This window comes from Sebastes fasciatus, chromosome 21, assembly GCF_043250625.1.
Source record: "Sebastes fasciatus isolate fSebFas1 chromosome 21, fSebFas1.pri, whole genome shotgun sequence".
Taxonomy (NCBI): Eukaryota; Metazoa; Chordata; class Actinopteri; order Perciformes; family Sebastidae; genus Sebastes; species Sebastes fasciatus.
In genome coordinates this window covers 13140613-13158915 of record NC_133815.1, presented here as the reverse complement: position 1 = coordinate 13158915, position 18303 = coordinate 13140613, and the positions used below count along the sequence as shown (strand labels likewise).

General features: G+C 41.5%; 1 protein-coding gene across 1 annotated transcript in view; it reads right to left on the bottom strand.

The window, feature by feature from the left end:
- The window catches only part of dok6 (docking protein 6), a 48984-nt gene that overhangs the window by 14011 nt on the left and 16670 nt on the right, over positions 1-18303 (bottom strand). The window contains exons 2-4 of the mRNA XM_074622535.1: positions 10265-10372; positions 5199-5313; positions 1436-1555 (exon numbers count right to left, since the gene is read on the bottom strand). Coding sequence (XP_074478636.1) covers positions 1436-1555; positions 5199-5313; positions 10265-10372 — 343 coding nt within the window. The remainder of the gene's footprint in view (positions 1-1435; positions 1556-5198; positions 5314-10264; positions 10373-18303) is intronic.

Below are 18303 nucleotides of genomic sequence, written 5' to 3'. Positions count from 1 at the left end.
CAAATAAGTGGGGTGTGCCTCACCATTTTGGGTCGATTCAGCTATTTTCTATGCAATTTTCCAATCAGTATCTACAATAAAACATAGTAAGAATACACTAAATTGACTGTACTTAGCTCTGACTCACTCTCACTTGTGTTTTTTTATCCGACGTGGCAGAAGTAGAGTTCAAAAACCCTTAAAAATGGTATTTTAAATAGCACTTTATTTACCTACAGTGGGTCTAACTAACCACCCAGTGAGCTGGACTGGGATCAAGGAGCTAAATCTGCCGGTTCACATTAAACTAACTCTCTGAGGCAGACGGGAGAGAGGAAGAGAGACAGGACAGAGAGGGAGCGAGCTCTCCATAATCTAAATTAGTTCTCACTAATTACGCTTAATGATTCAAAATAAGCCATGTGTCTGCGGTGGATAGAAAATGGCAATGTCATAGCGTGGCGTATTTTTAGGGACAGTGAAAATGAACTCTGATCTAATTATCGGCCCCTGCTGTTTGGGGAGGGCCACTAATTGAAACGTGGTCGCAGGCCCGAGTCCTCTTGTTTTGTTCACTCATACAGCAGAGAGGCGCTGGTATCAGTCTGTCTCCATAACACACTGCCGCAACTTTTTGTATGAGCACAAAACTTCTGCAGTAGTGAGAGGAGATTTGTTGTTACAGTTCAGTCAAAAACTTCTATATTGATAGCTTTAAAAAAAAAAAAAAAAAAATGAGGCCACGTTATGTTGAAGAATGCAATTTCACTTCACGGCCGCAGTGAAATGGGCTGAAATGACGGCAGATTCTTTTCAATTACTCGCCCCTTTTACAACTTTAAACTGCTCTTCTTTGCCTGTTGCCTTTTCAATTTCCTCCGCGAGTTTACAAATTACACAGAGAATGAGTTCCACTGCGATAGCGGCAGCCCTGTTGTCTCCTCTCTCTCTTCTCTTTTCCCATTTCCATTTCCTGTGAGTGGAATATGTGGGGAAGCACATTTATTTCACATGGCTTTAGGAGCCATAATCTCATCCATCTCTGTGACAAGCTTCATTATGAGGGAAGCCAGTGATGCACAGCACTTCTCATTAGGGCTGGAACAGAGCCCCGACCACAGCCTGTGACCTGTGAGCTCGAACTCACACACACACACACCGGTTCCTTTCGACACACACACACACACATCCGAAACGTACTTCTGAAGTTGAACCAACAGTGTGCTAATGTAACTAAAAACTGTTACAGGGTATCAGATATTGACAAAAATATGGCCCTTATTAGCCAGGCCTAATTGGACAGTGGCTGTTCTGCTCCTCTAACCCTCTGAGGACTCAGTTGCATTAACACATAGGGGCCCGCACTGCGACCGCTAACTGCTCGGTGGCGAGGCCCTGTGTGAGAGATTGACCCCGAATGGCTGTCTGTGGTAGCGGGGACTAATTGGGCACTCACCGTTCTGCTCCCGCTGCACCCCCGCTGCTAACAGGTCTGGCTCTCCCAGGCTGATGTCGTTGAGACGGCTGCCCAGGCACTCCACGCACAGCAGCTTACACCACTCCTCTGCATCCAGCTCTGCACACAGCGGCACGGCGTTAAGGCACAAATCAAACACACAACATCCATATCCAACACTGCAGATATAACAAAACACAGATCACACTATACCACTATGTGCTGCCTTTTAGTGTGTTGTTTAAGCATGCACATGCACATAATAAATCAGCCCAGGAATTTCACAATAAAATGCTGCATGTACAGGACATGACAGGAGGGAGAGAAATCAATCTGATCGATTGGATGCAGATTAAAAGAAGGGGTGGGTTCGGCCTCAGCCAACGACAGATGAAAGCTAGCTTTCTCCCCCCCTCCTTTGCCAATACTCACTTCCAAGGCTGTACAATATAAGTAGCTCTGCTGGAAGAATATGGCCACAGTCACAACTGGAACTGGTGATCATCTATTCAGACAATCAATAAGCTATTTTCCCAAATTGAAGCTGTAGCTTGTTAATTGGAAAGGAAATGTACGCATGAAAAAGAAAAAGAATATTTCAACGGAAGGAATAAGCAGACTTGTTTGCTTACTTTTCGAAAGTTACAAGAGAAAATTGATACCACTCTCATGTACGTACAAAACGTTTTATATGAGGCTAGTGCCTGATGCTGTTAGTTTAGCTTAGCACAAAGACAGGAAACGGGAGGGAAACCAGAGGGAAACCTCCGGTTTTGAAAAGGGAAGCCAATGCGGAAGTGCCTTAAACTTGCATTCTTTCTAACAGCCAGCAGGGGGCGACTCCTCTGGTTGCAAAAAGAAGTCTGATTGTATAGAAGTCTATGAGAAGATGAGCCTACTTCTTACATGATTTATTACCTCAGTAAAAATTATAAACATGAGTTTATGGCCTCAATCGCTAGTTTGAAGTCTTCTTCAATACAGCATGATGTTCATTTAGTAAATTATGGTCCAATTTAGAGTGAAATAGACCATAAAGCAGGGGATGCTTTAAGGCGTGGCTAACTTGTGATTGAAAGGTCGCTACCACAGCATTGTCCGGTCTGGTTTGTTTTTCAAAAATCTTAGAAATTTTGGGCACCCTGGACTTCTAACCCCCAAAAGGCACAACTACACCACACTGTCAACCATCATACCAAATTTGAAGTTCCTAAGTTAAATAGTTTCTGAGTTCTGCTCCGGAAACGAAAGTGTGACACGCGGACAAAAGGATGGAAGGACACGCGGAGCGCTATATAACCCTGACTACGTTGTCGCGTGGGTATAAGAAAGGGGGATTAGGGGCTGTTGGCAGTAGCTGCATATCTACGTACATGTAGACATGAGCGTGGTATCGATCTCATCAAACTCTCAGCAAGAAAGCAAATACAGCAATGTGGAACTATTCCTTTAATGGTTCACTGTATTTTGTAATAAATCAAATATTCAAAGCAGCAGTCTTGGTTTTTAGGAGCTGAGTTCTGTGTACTGTAGGGAGTTATATCTACAACATGTGACAGCTGGCACCTAAAGGGGGGAGGGCATTCATTGTAATTTTTTAATTGGAGACTAAGTGGAGACAAATGATTCCATGAATCAAATCTAGAAGTCTGTGTGGCAATCTGTTGTTTGTGAATACCAAATTCATCTTCCTGTTAAGTCAGGGGAAAAAAAACAGTGTTTACAATGGAGAAGATTTTCCAATTGTCTTATGTGAGCTTTGGGTGAGAGTTACTGAGGTATGAAATGAGGCAAATGCCGGAGTTGGTTATCTTTCTGAAGCTCCTTAACTCCAGGCCCCGTTGAATTCTGGGATATGTAACTATGGCCAGCGACGTGTACAGAGACACATTTTTGGAGGTGCGGGAACAGCATTGTGTTTCTGTGTCTATTAATCAAATCAGCCCGTTTGTCAGATCAGCTGTAGTGTCCAATGGGACAGATCTACACAACTTTTGCAGGGTGAAGGAAAGGTCTGCCGCTGCCTGAAGCACTTCATTCACACACAACAGAAAGCAGAAATACAGATGTACACACACACATAGCTCCTTTGCTCATGCCTCCCCAGATTCAGCTTCTTCTCATTCAGAGTTACCCTGGCCTCTGAGTGCCTCTAAACTCCCACACTTTTTAAGGCCACTGAGTGGAAAATCGGCTAAACAAACACTTCATCAGCAAGAGAGTCTATGTGCCATGCATGAAGGAATCCGGTAGGAGGATGTCTTTGTGTGTGCGGAGGTGTAGGTGTGTGATGGAATAAGATGGAGAAGCGTGTTTTTTTTGTTGTTTGAAAAAAAACAGGATGAGGTTGGAGTGAGAGAATATGTGAGAAATCGAATCAGAAGATCCTTTGTCTTTCTTGATTTCAGACGAAAATAATATTATTTGTGGAATACGAAGAGTTGACGCATTAATCAATCTGCAGGTCACACTCTCTCTCTCTTTATCTCTTTATGGCGCATATTTGACGGATGCACCCAAAACACACATCTGTCACAAAATGTAAGATCTGTCACCGTCTTTTGTTCATTGCCTGGATGGATGGAGGCATCAAAGGGTTATTTTTAAAAATAAAATATCAGGAGATCATCATGAGGCCTAATTTACTCTTTTTTCAAAAACAGTGAACACTTCCTAGCTTCAAATAAGTTTGAGATTTGCTTTACACCTGCCAGGTACGGTTTTCAGATCCAAACTCCCATTGACATCGCGCAGTAGTGGGAAGACTGCACGCCAAATTAGCATCCAATGTAGGTAACCTGACCCAGCTGGACCTGGCAATCAATTCAGATCTGGGATATTTGTACTTTTTCACTGTAATCTCATAAAAATACCTATTTTACTACTAAAGTGGATGGCAATTTCCTTTTCATATATGTATTTCTTCATACTGTATATTTTGTATATATGCCCACACAAGGTACTGGGGAGTGAGGGGTGTATATGTAAGGGGGGTTCCAGGAAGTGAAGGACTATGGGAGGTCATGGTCACAGGGTGATGGAGACATCCATATGGTGGTGTGAGAGGGGGAAACATAGGCATGGAAATGAGCCAAGAGAGAGAGAGAGAGAGAGGGGGAGAAGTGATCATGGGAAATAGAGTAAAGGCAAGAGAGAGTTCAACGCTCAAGTTCAATATCTCCCATGAGGTTTACTGCTGCACACGTGTGCACACGCATCCACAAGGTTTTGAGTTAAGATGGAGATCCTCGCTTGTTTAGCGGTATAGCACATTAAAGTGCATCCACCTTATATATATCCAGCCCCTGGCTTTCTATAGCTCCATTTAATTGCACCTAAAGCACAGACTGTTGAATCTCCAACCAACCGTCCATGTGCCTCTTTTGGCTTCCTGTCCACGTATTAGAGGCAATCTCCATTGTTACAGTCCATAATTGGGTTGCAACACACTGCGAATGATGCCCAATATAGTTTTTTCATACCTGCAGTATGAAAATCAATATTTCGGAACAGATCCTCCCACTTCTTAATATAGCGGCAAATGAGCATCACTTGGCTAAACTCCCGATTCTCCACCGCCTCTTTCACCTCTCTGCCTCTCACTGAAGTTGAATCTTCCTCCGCTTCTTGACAAACTTTTCACAAACCACCCCTCATGCAAAAAATAAAATATGAAAACAAACACTAGTACTTTCCTATCTCCCCTGCTCTACTGTAGCTAAAAAAGACTAATTTGAATTTGGAGGGTGGATAAGGCACTTACCTGATTCACAGGCGAACGTCTTGGATGTGTCGTCACAGAAGATGATCGCCACAGCATGCTTTTTAGTCTCCCGCGGCATCCGGGTAATGTTCTTGATGTTATGGAGCTCAGTGATCTAAAAGAGGAAGGAGAGAGTGGCAGCAGCACATTACTTTGAATGAACACAGCCAGGAGCACCAGCAGCAGCGCCAGCAAAAGGCTTAATTGCCATCTTGCACCGACTTCGCTGAAAGTCCAATAGCAGTTAGAGGCTTAGCGTATAACGGATGGCGAAGTGAAACAGAAAATGCGGGGCGATCTTAAGGGATAGATAAATAATGACAGTATTTTCCGCTGATTACAAAAAGCTCTTTTTAAAAAGTCTAAGAAATCATCCTCAGTGTCAGCTCGCCGCAGCACGGCGACTGCTGCGGTATAGTGTAGTATGTAATGCATTACTAAAAGCACTGTGTGAATAAATGCGACCTGACGCTCACACTGTGTATCCGCCGTTCAAGTGCCTCTCCCCTCGAAACTGCATTTCCAGTCAGTGCGATCAAAAGCATCGAAATCACTTTACCAGGAGATTGATCGAGAATGGGGGAAAAAAACAGAGAAGATTACATTTAATTGAATATCACCCGCGTTTACAGGCCATTTTGTTCAACAGTCTTCTCTGTGTTCACTCTGCCTGGGAGATAAGGCCCATTACATTATTGTAGTCCATTGTGCGCTAACTGTGGGCCCTTTGCCAGACTGTTGGGAATGAATTAGCTGGGCTCAGTGCCCGTATAGTAAAGCCTGACTGTTTAAGGTTAAAAGAGCAGACTTAATAAAGCACACAACATATGTGAGCTACAGATTTCTTTGCTCAATAACATTACATATAGTAAATCCCCCCTCTATTTTCTGATATTCTCTGCTCAGAGAGATTTTTAAAAGCAAGGGAATAAAACAAGAAGAGAAAGGGGAGAAGAGGCTATGGATATTGAAAGTTTGCAGATATTTTCCATCTGTAATTTCTTATCCCTCTTAAAGATAGTATCTTAATATTTTATATAAGATGAGCTGATTCTTTTTTTTTTTTTTTATTCCTGTGAGGATACAGTATGTATTTTTTGTCCTCGGGCGGACCATTCATACATATATAACTGACACAAAGCAAAGCATCAACTGTGGGAATTTCTGAGCCATGAATTCCACAAGCCTCTCATCTCTTTCTCTGTTTGTGTAACTGTGCATGTTTTAGTCTCTCCCTTAGACACATGGCTTCACACACACACACACACACGGAGAGAGATTTGGGTGCATTCCCAGCCCGAGGCGCGAGAGTCCGAGCAAAGTGAATCACTCGTGATGAGACCTATTCCTCATCTCCTCTCCTCTTCTTCTTCCCTCTCCATCTTTCTTCTCGTTCGTATCAAGAAGACTTAAGGCTGCATTCAAACCAAATCACGCCTTGGGCCAAAAAACGCCAGTGCTCTCATTCATTTGAATGTGGGTAGAGCAAGTTTGGGCTGCGGTGGTGGGGGACTAGAGATAAGAGGATGACGGGACAAAAAAATGCAGCAAAGATTTGAAACAGAATCAACTTTTGAAAGCAACACCCGACGTCAAAGCTGCGGTGGCCAATCTCGTAACTGGTGATCAATGGGCCAATGTGTCACTCAAATGGGCAATTTAAGTGGCACCCCCACACCGCCAGACAAACCCTGCGCTAATCGCTGCCATGCCTGATTTGGTGTGAATGCAGCCTAAGAGTCTACAGCTATAGCAGCTCTGTGAGGCTGTACTTGAGCACAGGAGTGCTTACAGTTATATGTGAATGTCAGCTTGCTAACATGCTGACAATGACAATGCGAACATGCTGATGTTTAGCAAGTAATATTTACAATGCTGAGTCTCTTATGGTACTTGTCCACATGGGCGTTTTTGGACGCGAGGGATCACCTCGTTGATTGGACGAATACTTTCCCTCATGGGCTGCTGCTTCCAGCCGATACCGAGTACCGATCCGATACCAGTGTTTAATTAATAAACTGCAAGCCTCACTGTGTGGAAGTAACTGAGATGATTCTTTTACGTCTAAGGCAAGATCAAGCTTGACTTAAACATTGCTTTCCTAACTTTGTACAACAAAACGTGACTAATGAATACATAGATATACATTTTTTTAGTTGTTATTTATAATTAAAATAATAAATCGTACACCAGCAACTGGTTAAAACTTAAAACAGGATTTAAAATGACAGTACATAATGTATATGGTATATAAAAATAAAACTGAATTGAAAAGATTGGCCCAATTGTCACCGATATCTGATCCGCCTATTTGAGTCAGTATCGGCCCGATATCTGATCCGGTATCAGTGCATCCCTCGAAATAAGTCATGCAGTTGCCTGAATCTGTCTTCATTTTAGATCGACAAGGTAAGTTTAACAGTTTCTATGGAGTTTCCAGAGGCAGCGAGTAGCGCTGGACGCCCCCGGTTTGCATAAAATAGCCTAGACCTCAACTTTATGCAAATGAGGAGTTGGCAACGTGGCGGTCCATCTCTCAAAACGCAACGCTACGCTACCAGAATGCATTGCACGGGCTGCTTACGTAGACAATGAATGTGAAGCGTGGAAAGGACGGATCCTGTGGACACGTACCGTTAGTTTAGTGTGTTAGCATGCTGACATTTGATAATTAGCACAAAATACTAAGGTTGATGGAAATAGTATTTCGTAATAAAGTATTGGACGCATTTTGAGCTGATGATGGTGCTAGATAAAAAGTTTAGGGGTCACAATACATTCTGAATGTCAAATTTCATGCCAATCCCTCCAATAGTTGATGAGACATGTCACTTAAAAAGGCATAAATGTCAACCTCATGGTGGCGCTGGAGGAGAAGTCAGGGGGACCATCATGGCCGTTAATATTCATCATCTGGGGACCATGAACGTCTGTACTAAATTTAACGTCCAACAGTTACTAAAGTGGTGGACCAACCAAGCGACTGCGTTAAAACCATCCACTTCCATATGCACATACTGCGTTTAACCATTTAAAATACGGCTCCATCCCTCCACTTTCGCTGCCTCTGTCAGGAGCTCAGGAGAGCTGGAGAAGTGTGGCACACACATACTTTTCACAGAGCTAGAAATACTGCTAAAAATATTCAGGGATTGTTTTACTGTGTGGACCAGCGCTTCTAAGATGGAGAAAAAGGCTCAGGGAAAGAGAGAGAGAGAGAGAGATAGATAGAGGGAGAGAAGGTGGGAGTAGGGGATGGGGATATGGAGAGAGCAAGAAAAAAAGTGGTATAGAAAGCCAATCCCCTTTGTGTTGATTCTGTAAATCAGCCACCAGTGCAGCCTATTTCCTCCCAAAGCACTGCAGCGTTGAATGAAGCCCTCAGACGGGACCTTTCTTGATCTTTGTGGCGATGCATTACCAGGTGCACTGGTGCATGCGTGCGCTCATCGCTCACTCCGGCGCTCGGTGTACGAGATGCCTCTGGGAGAGGTTTTTTTTACAGCCACACAGGACGCCCCGTGTGACAGCATGATGCAGTAGGCAGGGAGACGCTTCATTCACAATACATGGCTGAATCTGTAGCAGCCAGGGACGCTAACGAAGTGGATCTAAACATCTACTGAGCCAGTGCTTGCATGCATTGTGGGTCATTTTTGGGGGGTTTTGTGAAAGCCCCAACCCTAATTCATAATTACATGGTAGTAGACAGGCTTGTTCCAAACTACAGCCACGTAGGAAGCCCAGTGTCAAAGTCCCCCTATCATCTGCTCTTATCTCCTCTCATTACTATAAAACTCTGTTCACGGTGCTACTCCTTTAACATCATCTCCTCTCACCATGATAATGAGCCATAATTGGAGAATTTCAAAGAGCTTAAGAGGCGGGGAGAGATGTATTGTATACTGGATTATTGCTTTCAAAAGGGAGGGGAAAAGGCCCCAGAGGACAAGATAAAGTTGCAAAATGTGTCTTAATGGATCCTTAACTCCATCATCTGTGGCCAATGGACAGAAAATCTTATATGAAGATGATAACGAGGTTCTTGGTAGGAATATGTAAGACGGCTTAGTACTCTTAGTACTGGTGCATCGCTTTCTTAAAGATCAATTCATATCACTGGAACATGTTTTCTGATGTTTTAAGAGAATACATCTATAAATACAACGCCAGGCTCCTCATTTATGGTGGGCGACCATCGGCGTCAGATTTTATCAGCTGAAGCTAATTAATTCCACCTGTTGGCCAAATTGCAAAATGAAACTCTTGGCTGTTGTCTGATGAATGTGCTCTGCATGTCGATCAGTCAGTAGCATTTAGATCCGGCCAGAGCTTGTTCCCTCCCTGAGGAGTGACACACCAGGTTTTAATCTCCTTTTGGTATTCAAGACGACAAACATTAAGATTCAAGATCCTCTAGGGACCATGAATACGTACGATATTGAATATCATATATGGTTTTAAATATTGGTGTCATTACCAGACTTAACGGTGGCGTTAGACAAAAGGTCAGGGTGTCAACAAATAATTAGGAATCACTCAAGAGGTTTATGAATATTGATTTGTAATTTCATGGCAATCTGGTCACTGCATGTTGCATTATCTTGATTGACCAAAGGACTGACTGACATCAGTACCCTGAGGCCTCACCGCTAGCAACACAAAATGTAAATTTAAACCCTTTGCTTAGTGAATCATGGCTTGTACACACAGAATAAATATCCTGCTAAATATCCTTTTTTAAAGCTGTGGGAGACATTTTCAAAATATTCTTTGATGTTTTTTTTAAGATTTTTTTTTATTCATTTATCTTATTTTTATTTAAGATGTCACCTTGGACTGTGATTGCATTATCAATATTGAAAATACTAGTTGCAGCAATAGATTGGTCATAAAAGTAGTTGCAGAATGAAGATGAATCGTCTGTCAATTCACTAATTAAATATTTGACATCATTTCATCTCTAATAATGTTGTGACTGTAATGCTGTGCAGTACGGAAAAAAAGGTAAATCAATAGATTAAGACAAACTGAATGTCATCTATAATGTGTTTGTGTGTGTATACCTTGTGGAAGCTCCTGAAGTAGGCTGCCTTCTCGTCCGGGTACTTCTCTAACCGCCGGGGTCCTTTACTCGAAGCCTTCTTGAACACCAGCCAACACCTCCGGAAGATCTGACAACAGAGAACGATGGCAGCCCCGTTACTGATACACAACTCTCCTTGAGCAAAGACATGCATTATAGTAACTGGAGGCAATACAGACAACAGCAAAAAACAAACTGACTGTGCAGAGAGGTCGACCCCCTGTAACCACAAAATAATAGACCAGGAGAACTCAACCTGACATCGTATTAACAGGACAGAAAAACCAACTCCTGCTCTACCAAAGCAGACAGCAGAGGAATCAATGCCAGCCACCACCCTAGAACTCAAGCTTATTAATAACTACTAAAATCCACCTCAGCAAAATGCCCAAACAATGTTTTCCCATTGATCAAAATATAGATTGGACTCAGGGTTCATTAATGTCGTTTACCAATGGAAAGCACTGACATAAAGTACATTAAAGTGATTCTCACCCTGATACTTGAGCACCAAACAGAAGACTTGGGAGAGGAAATGAAACCATTATGCCCCATGAATCAAATACATGTGAAAATGCATTTTTGGGCTGTATCTCATTCAAATGTTATGATCTCATTATTAATGCATTTAGACAATAAACTGGTCTGTCTATGACAGCTGGTTGTGGCATTATCACAGTTTTGGGACTTGAGTAAATGCTTTCATTTTGGTCAATGGCAACTCCAATTACTCTTCCTTTGATTGTATGCATGGGGTTTGGTAATGCTGAAGTATTGCACCTACTACAGTACATAAAAAACCTGTTGTTCTCAGTCCTCTAACAAATAACTTTGATGAGATGAAGGATTAGGAGAAATACTTCATTGATTGTTTATGTTGAAGTTTGCAGGGATCTCAGTATTTAAAGAAACCATTTCCCAAGGCATGTAAAGGATATTTTGACAGTGAAAGAAGTAGGATACCATATAGAGACACTACTTCACTATATGATTGCTCAACGCATTATTGGTTGAGAATTTGGTTTGATTTCCTAAAAGTGTCTGTCAATGGCAGAATCCTCACCAGTGTCCTGATTCTTAGAACTTAAAGCTACACCCATCAATACTGCCTTGCAGCATATGCTACAAGGAATATAAAAAATAAAGAGTACACGAGAGAAATGGATATTTAATTTATATTTTGCTGGGAGGGAATAACGGGTTAGTAAAAAAAATAATTTGATTTATTTACAGACTTTTCTTTTTAGTTATTAATTAGTATCCCAAATTCTAGATACTTTATTGATTCAGTCATTCATTTATTCATATATTTCCCAATTTCTCTGTGAATTCACTAGTTTATTTATTATCAATAGGGCAGAAATGGGCTGCAACCGCAGACATTAAACTGCATTTCAGAATATGTGCACACACAAACAAATACTGTTCCAGAATTGAAATTAGAGCAAGTGTTCAAACATCTCAAATTCACCAAATAACTCGTATTCCCCTGATGCATTGAGCAAACTACAGTCTGCTGTTACAAGCTCAACAATTTAGTTTCAACCTGGAGTAATGTGCTTCCATTTATTACAGGCTGTGGAGCACACAGTCAGTTTCTCTTTCTTGCCACACAATGTGAAAGCACACTCACACTAATGCCCATAAAGCCTCTCTCTCGCTCTCTCTCTGGTGCAGCAGATTACTGTACATTGTATTGATTACTGGACCACAGTCTGGGCCGTCCACCGGCTGAAAATGGCAGGATGTTGTATATCGGACTGCTTCAAGGTCAAATCATGAAAAGGGACACAAATGAACACATGCAAACACACGTATGCACACAAAATCACTAAAATATACAAGATTTCCCTCTGCAATTTCATTTTTTTTTTCACAACGGTCTGACGTTCTTATCACAGTCTGCACATGCTTGTTTGAACATCTGTCATTGTAACCCCATATATCATGGCAGTCCTGTGCAAACCATGTAATCATCATTCATGAGCTAAGAAATGGCCTTTTGTTCTGCTTTGATACAACACATTTCCAGCTAATACAATGGGTTTTTAAATGGTTTAGAAGAAATTCTTCAACCCATAAAAACACTTCATCCCTCAGTTTATATGAAAAATTAAAATTTCTTTGGACAGCAAGATCCCGGCGGAACAATAAAACAAGCTGTTAATATCACTCCACTATATTACCCCACAGCAATATTTTGGAAAAGCCAAAATTCCAAAACATAACCTTCCTCTTTACACAGACGGTGTCAAGGTGTAAGAAGCCAATACAGACACAACAGTGCAGTTGAGAGGCAGAATAAGTGTGATGGCCAATAGCTTATGAGTCCTATGTGGTTGCCTATCTTTAATAGTGGGACCCTTCTATTTCCTGGTGCAGACAGCCTCTATCACTCTGCCTGATGTATGATTGCCCTGGGCTGCATGCTTGTGTTGGGGAACCATGGATGTACGATTAATTTGTTTACTCAGCCGGTGTACTTCATAAAAGGCCCACTGAGTTGAACTTGGCACTTTGCAGTAATTGACTAGAGTGGATCCCTAGGTCCTTATCGGTCTGCCTTGATGGGCCTCCATTCTAGTTAAGTGTTGCCCAGGCCCATTATAAACAGCAAACAACACAAAATACAGTACTGCACAACGCTCACTCTAATGCACAGTGGATCATTCTCTACACCCACCCACCATCCATAAAACGCTTTAAAGAAGTAAGGAAACAAAGGGGTGATAAAAATCTTACTCAAAAATTGAACATACTGTATTTATTTCTATAATAACGCCTATTAAAACAAAACAAAACTGCAGCTTTGACAGAAAAACAAGCAACGATGTGAATCCCTTTTGACATTGGCCATTACCACATTTGCCACTTTTAAACAGTAAAATTAAAGCTAGCCTCTATTCCCCTTTGGGAGCTTGAGTCAAAGCAATGCTGCCTGCTTGCCGCACACAAAGTAATTCACCCTAGGAGTGCTCAGATTAAGTAATTATACCAGCACAAAAGCAAGCTCAGTGAGATAGCTTGTGCATAATAAGAACTAGGGGGTATGAATGGAGAGGGCTTAATTTTGCCTGTTCCACAGTTGTCAATGCTTTGTCATGGCAGTCCTATTCTGGGGCTGCTGGTGGGTCTTATTCAGAGACACTCTAACACTGATTGTAATTACACAGACGTGAATGAGACACTCTGCTGGTTTGGTGCAACTCATTTAATACCAGAACAGTGTAGAGTACACTGCTCGGCACTGAAATCCAACCCACCAGTTCCAGAAAAAACAAAGTAAGGATGAAGAGGACAGTTCTGAAAATAAAATCATCATAGTTTTTGCTTTGAGTTGACATCTGATTACTGTTGATTGAACGCAAAGTGACCACAAAGCAATGCTGCCTTTGCTCCCACAGCCTCTGTAATTTTGATAATGTCATAGACATTGCCATGTGTTTGATTGCAGAAATAAACATTGATTTACCCACAAGTTTTGAGATGTAGTTCCTAGTCAAAGATAATGCCAACGTCTCTTTACCTGTTTGCTAGGAGTAAATCTTAAAGAATAAAATGTCATGGTCAGTTCTCTCTCAACCTTGGAGCCTATAACTTACAGTTCAGTTTTATCCCATAAATCTGGTGAGCTGTAAAGGTTTTGTGACAGGCACTAAAATACCTCTAAAAGGAGCATCAATTGGTCCTGTGTCATCAGGAGACACAGCCACATAAAGCAGTGTATCATCAGCCACATAAAGCAGGGTATCATCAGCATATGGGAAGAGATACAATGTCTCCACCAGAGGGTACGTCCATAGATTAAAAAGTACTTGTCCTAAAACAGATTCATTAGGATCCCCACAAGTGATTTTTGAGTGTTTTGAGAAATAATACTCTATTGAAAATCTGCAAGAGAAATACGTATAGTAGGAGACACTTACAGCTAAGTCTTTGGTAGTTAAAAGAATCTGATGATCAACTGTGCTGTGATGATCAAGAGCAGCACTCAGATCAAGTACAAGATTGATTGGCAGGTCTCAGTCTGATTAATGTGAGCGAGATGCTCATTAAATGTTTGCCAAAGAAGGCTGTCTCATCTGCACACAAACACACACATTCCTCACTTAACATGTACCTGCTTAGAAACACACAAACACACAATTACCCCCATCTCAGCAGCACTTCTCCACAATGATGATTCAAATTTAGCCTCGATATGAAAGCCTCAATATGAAGACAAATTGTTAATTATTATCAAGTGATCCACTGGTCAAAATGGTGCTTTCAGTGAACGTCAAAATTCAGCAGGTCACAAGAATAAAAAAGAAGTAATTTTATTGTGTATTCATTAGATTCTGGGAGGTGGGATGAACCCACGGGGCCACAGGAATCCATATGAGATTGGGTCATTAAAATTTAACACTTCATTAACACAATCTTAGAATGATTTATTAAAGAAAATTATTTTTTCAACACAAGTCGCCCACGATTGTGTGTGGTGTGTATGTGTGTGGTGTGTATGTGTGTGTGTGTGTGTGTGTGTGTGTGCATGTGTGTCTCTGTCCTCTTCATTAATAGGTTAACAGACCAGAAACGGAAATGAATGCGAGGTAAACAAATAACAATCCTTTGCCTTCTCTTTATGGTTTAAAATAGCCTAGATGTTTGTGCGTCTGTGTGTTTGTATGTGAATTATTTACAATACCACCATATTCAAACTTTCATTAATAAATTTAACAATAAACTAAAAGTAAAAAAAGTTGTATTTACCCAATACTTATTCAATCGCTTAGCAGTGATGAGAGTCAAAACTTTGGGTTTAACTTGTGATTTGTTCAACTGATTGGATTGGATTCAGAAGAAAACATTTTTCCGAATCATGACAGTGCAGGTTAAATACATGTTGCACAGCAGACAAGTGATGTTTTTGTTTAACCATTGCAATTTTGGAAAGTGTGCCGGCAAATTGTTTTAGTAATGTCAACCAGGACAACCAAGTGTGGCAAGGGGATCGACATTTTCAACAGCAGATATGGAGAGCATCTTCAGCCACAATATAATGTACAGTGTGTGCAGGTTTCTGTGTTTTATAATACTATATTGAACTGAACCATACGAATGGGCATTCTAATACAAATATTAGTTAAAAAATATAACATGTGTACAGTATGAGTGGCCAGAAGGAAGCCACTTCTGATAAAAGGCACATGACAACAAGTCAAGAGTTTGCAAATAAGGCAGATGAAACAAAGACTGGACTCTTCGGTTCTAATGCAAAACTCTGTATCTAGAAAAAACAAGGCTAAGCTCATAATCCATGTAAGCGCTCTTCCATGAAGAACAGTGGTAGTGACATCAGTTGTAGGAACTGGAAGACTTGTAAGGATATGGGAAAGAATGAATGGAGTTGTTGATGAGAACCTGTGATCAAGTGCAATCAACACTGAAATAGATGTGGAGTGGACCAACTGAAGCCTCAATTTGAATTCTGATGACATTTTCAAATTGTTTTTCACTTTTTTTTGCACTACCAATTCAATTTGACTGACATTGAGCAAATGTGGAAATTTAAATGGGACAAATACCAAACCTTCCAAGAGCATGTTTTCATTTTGTCATAATTTTGTATTTTGTGTAGGCTGTCACTAAAAATGTAGGACATCAACCTGTGATGGCAAAAGCATTGAGAAAAGTCAACCGGGTTGAATACATTCTGAAAACAAGATAAGAATAAGATACTCTTCCTTCAGTTCTCAAAGTGCATCTCTGTTAGGGATGTCACAAGAACCGATACTTCGGTACCAAGTCGATGCGAAATTTCTGAAATGTGACGGTACAGTACAGGTAACAGTTAATGTATGGAAGTTGTGTTACATTATGATGTGTTCAAGCTTTATTCAGTAAAAATGAGTATTGCTTGAAGGTAAATTATAAGATTATCATGATGTGTTCAAATGTCACCTTGTAAAATGTGTTTTTTGGCGAGAAACTTGAGGTTTTAGTGTTTTTCTTTTGTTGTTCTTTACCGTGGTATTGAATTGGGTATCAAGAATCATATAATTTCACTCGTATTGGTATCAACTACTAAATTCCTGGTATCGTGACATCCCTAAAGTCTGTATGATTCTACACTATCAAAAAAGAATGAGTACATCGCCACACACAGCAAGGCATTGAGTAAACTAGGCAGCAGCAAAAGCAACGAGCTGGAGAGAACATTTCAAGGGCAATCCCTTCATTTTTAGGCAGGTCTGTCTGTGGCAAGGAAAACACTTCAGGAGGTACTTGACAAGGTTCAGCGGGTTCATCAACACCAGCTACTACGACAACCACACTGAGACTAGAAGAAGGATTAGAGCCAAAATCTGATCACAGACAGACAGATGGAAGCAGACTGTTAGATGGGCTCTTATAAATGGTTTGAAAGGACACTGGGTCTGTCTACATATAAAATAACCTTGCTTTATAGTGTAGTGACATTTAATGTAACAGTAAATGGAAGTTTAACTTGGGTTCCTGACAGGTGGTATTGTCAGACGAAAGAGTGTGCAAAACCTTGACTGAGGATTTAGGAAGCCAGACACCTCATGGACCTCGGTAATGAGCCATCTTTGAAGCCTGAGTCATTTTCTGTGAGTGGCCTCAAACACAAAGTCCATTCACTTCACGGAGCATTATCAAACTTCTGGCATTATTAAAGAGCTGTCTCGCCTCTCAATAAAATATGGGGCCCTACTTCCCCCACAGGCAAAATCACTTGTCATTTGGATGAACTGAGGAACTGTCTGAAGACATGAAAACGATTTCCAATGACAGCCTGCTTCAGGTAAATGACTAATCACATGGCGGAATAAAAATAGCCGTCTGTTGGATTCTCGGGAGTGAATGTTCAAACAATCATAATACCTCAGAGGCGCACATGCATTCATTATTTCTAAGATATTTTTTTTTAAAAAGTGGACAAATGTGGGAAGGGTTTGTAACCTCTCCATGATTCATGTGTCCTACAAACTATGATTTAAAGATGATTGCTGCTGCTGCACTCACTGGCAATACAAGACATGAGAGCACTTCAATCAAGGTAGTCCTGCAACACTCAGACATGATGATAACAGACCGGATTTAGCCGGCACTTAGCATGTTGAATACTGAGTTATTCCTTAACAGTGCTTGCAACAAAACACGTTTAACCTTGTAATAACAAAAAAAAAAGACATCTGATTTTTCCTGTCTAGTGTGGAGTCGTCCTCCTCATTCTGCATAAGGTGTAGTGTTCCCCTGGTGATAATGACGCCTGATGGACTATGACAGACCGGGGCCCGACAATATCAGCTCCTGGTGCTGGCAATCAATTTCAGACGGCGGCGGGGTCTGTGCCGCGGTGTCCATCTTTATAATTTGATTTGTTATTCCGTCGGACAGTTGTTACAGCAATCACTTCGGCGATCACTCCGCCAGCCGCGACCCCAGACGCCCCCCTCCCCAAATCCTCCCATGACTGTTACACCATTTCAATAATCCTCCGCCAAATGCGACGACTAAAAAACGCTCTCCTTAATTGCACCGCTGCTCCCTCTGTCATTCTCTTCCCCCAGTCGCCGGCTGTCACCTTTGACTTGATACACTCATCCCCACTCAACCTTCTCCCCCCCCGTCCCCTGTACGGAAATATATTTCCCGCCGCATCTAAAATGTTTGGACATCCCATAATTTTGTAATTCGCCCCTGACTACAGCTGTTGGCAGGGTGGCGAGCCAGCCGCGTCCCAGTTAATCATAGATTACTTTATCTGGGCCATTCCAAATCCTCATGTGTAATGCAGTGCTACCTCAGCAGCAAGTAATCACTGCCCCCCCACTCCATCCCAAACACACACACTCCCCCTCCTCACTTTCTCTCCAAGACGGATTCGTCTCTGTCTCTCCTCCTGCTGCCCTCCTGTCGTCACCCTCTCTCTTCTAAATGTCTCCTCTCCCATTCCTCATCTCTTTCTTGTGTCTATGCATGATTGGACATTCTCATCAAACATGCAGG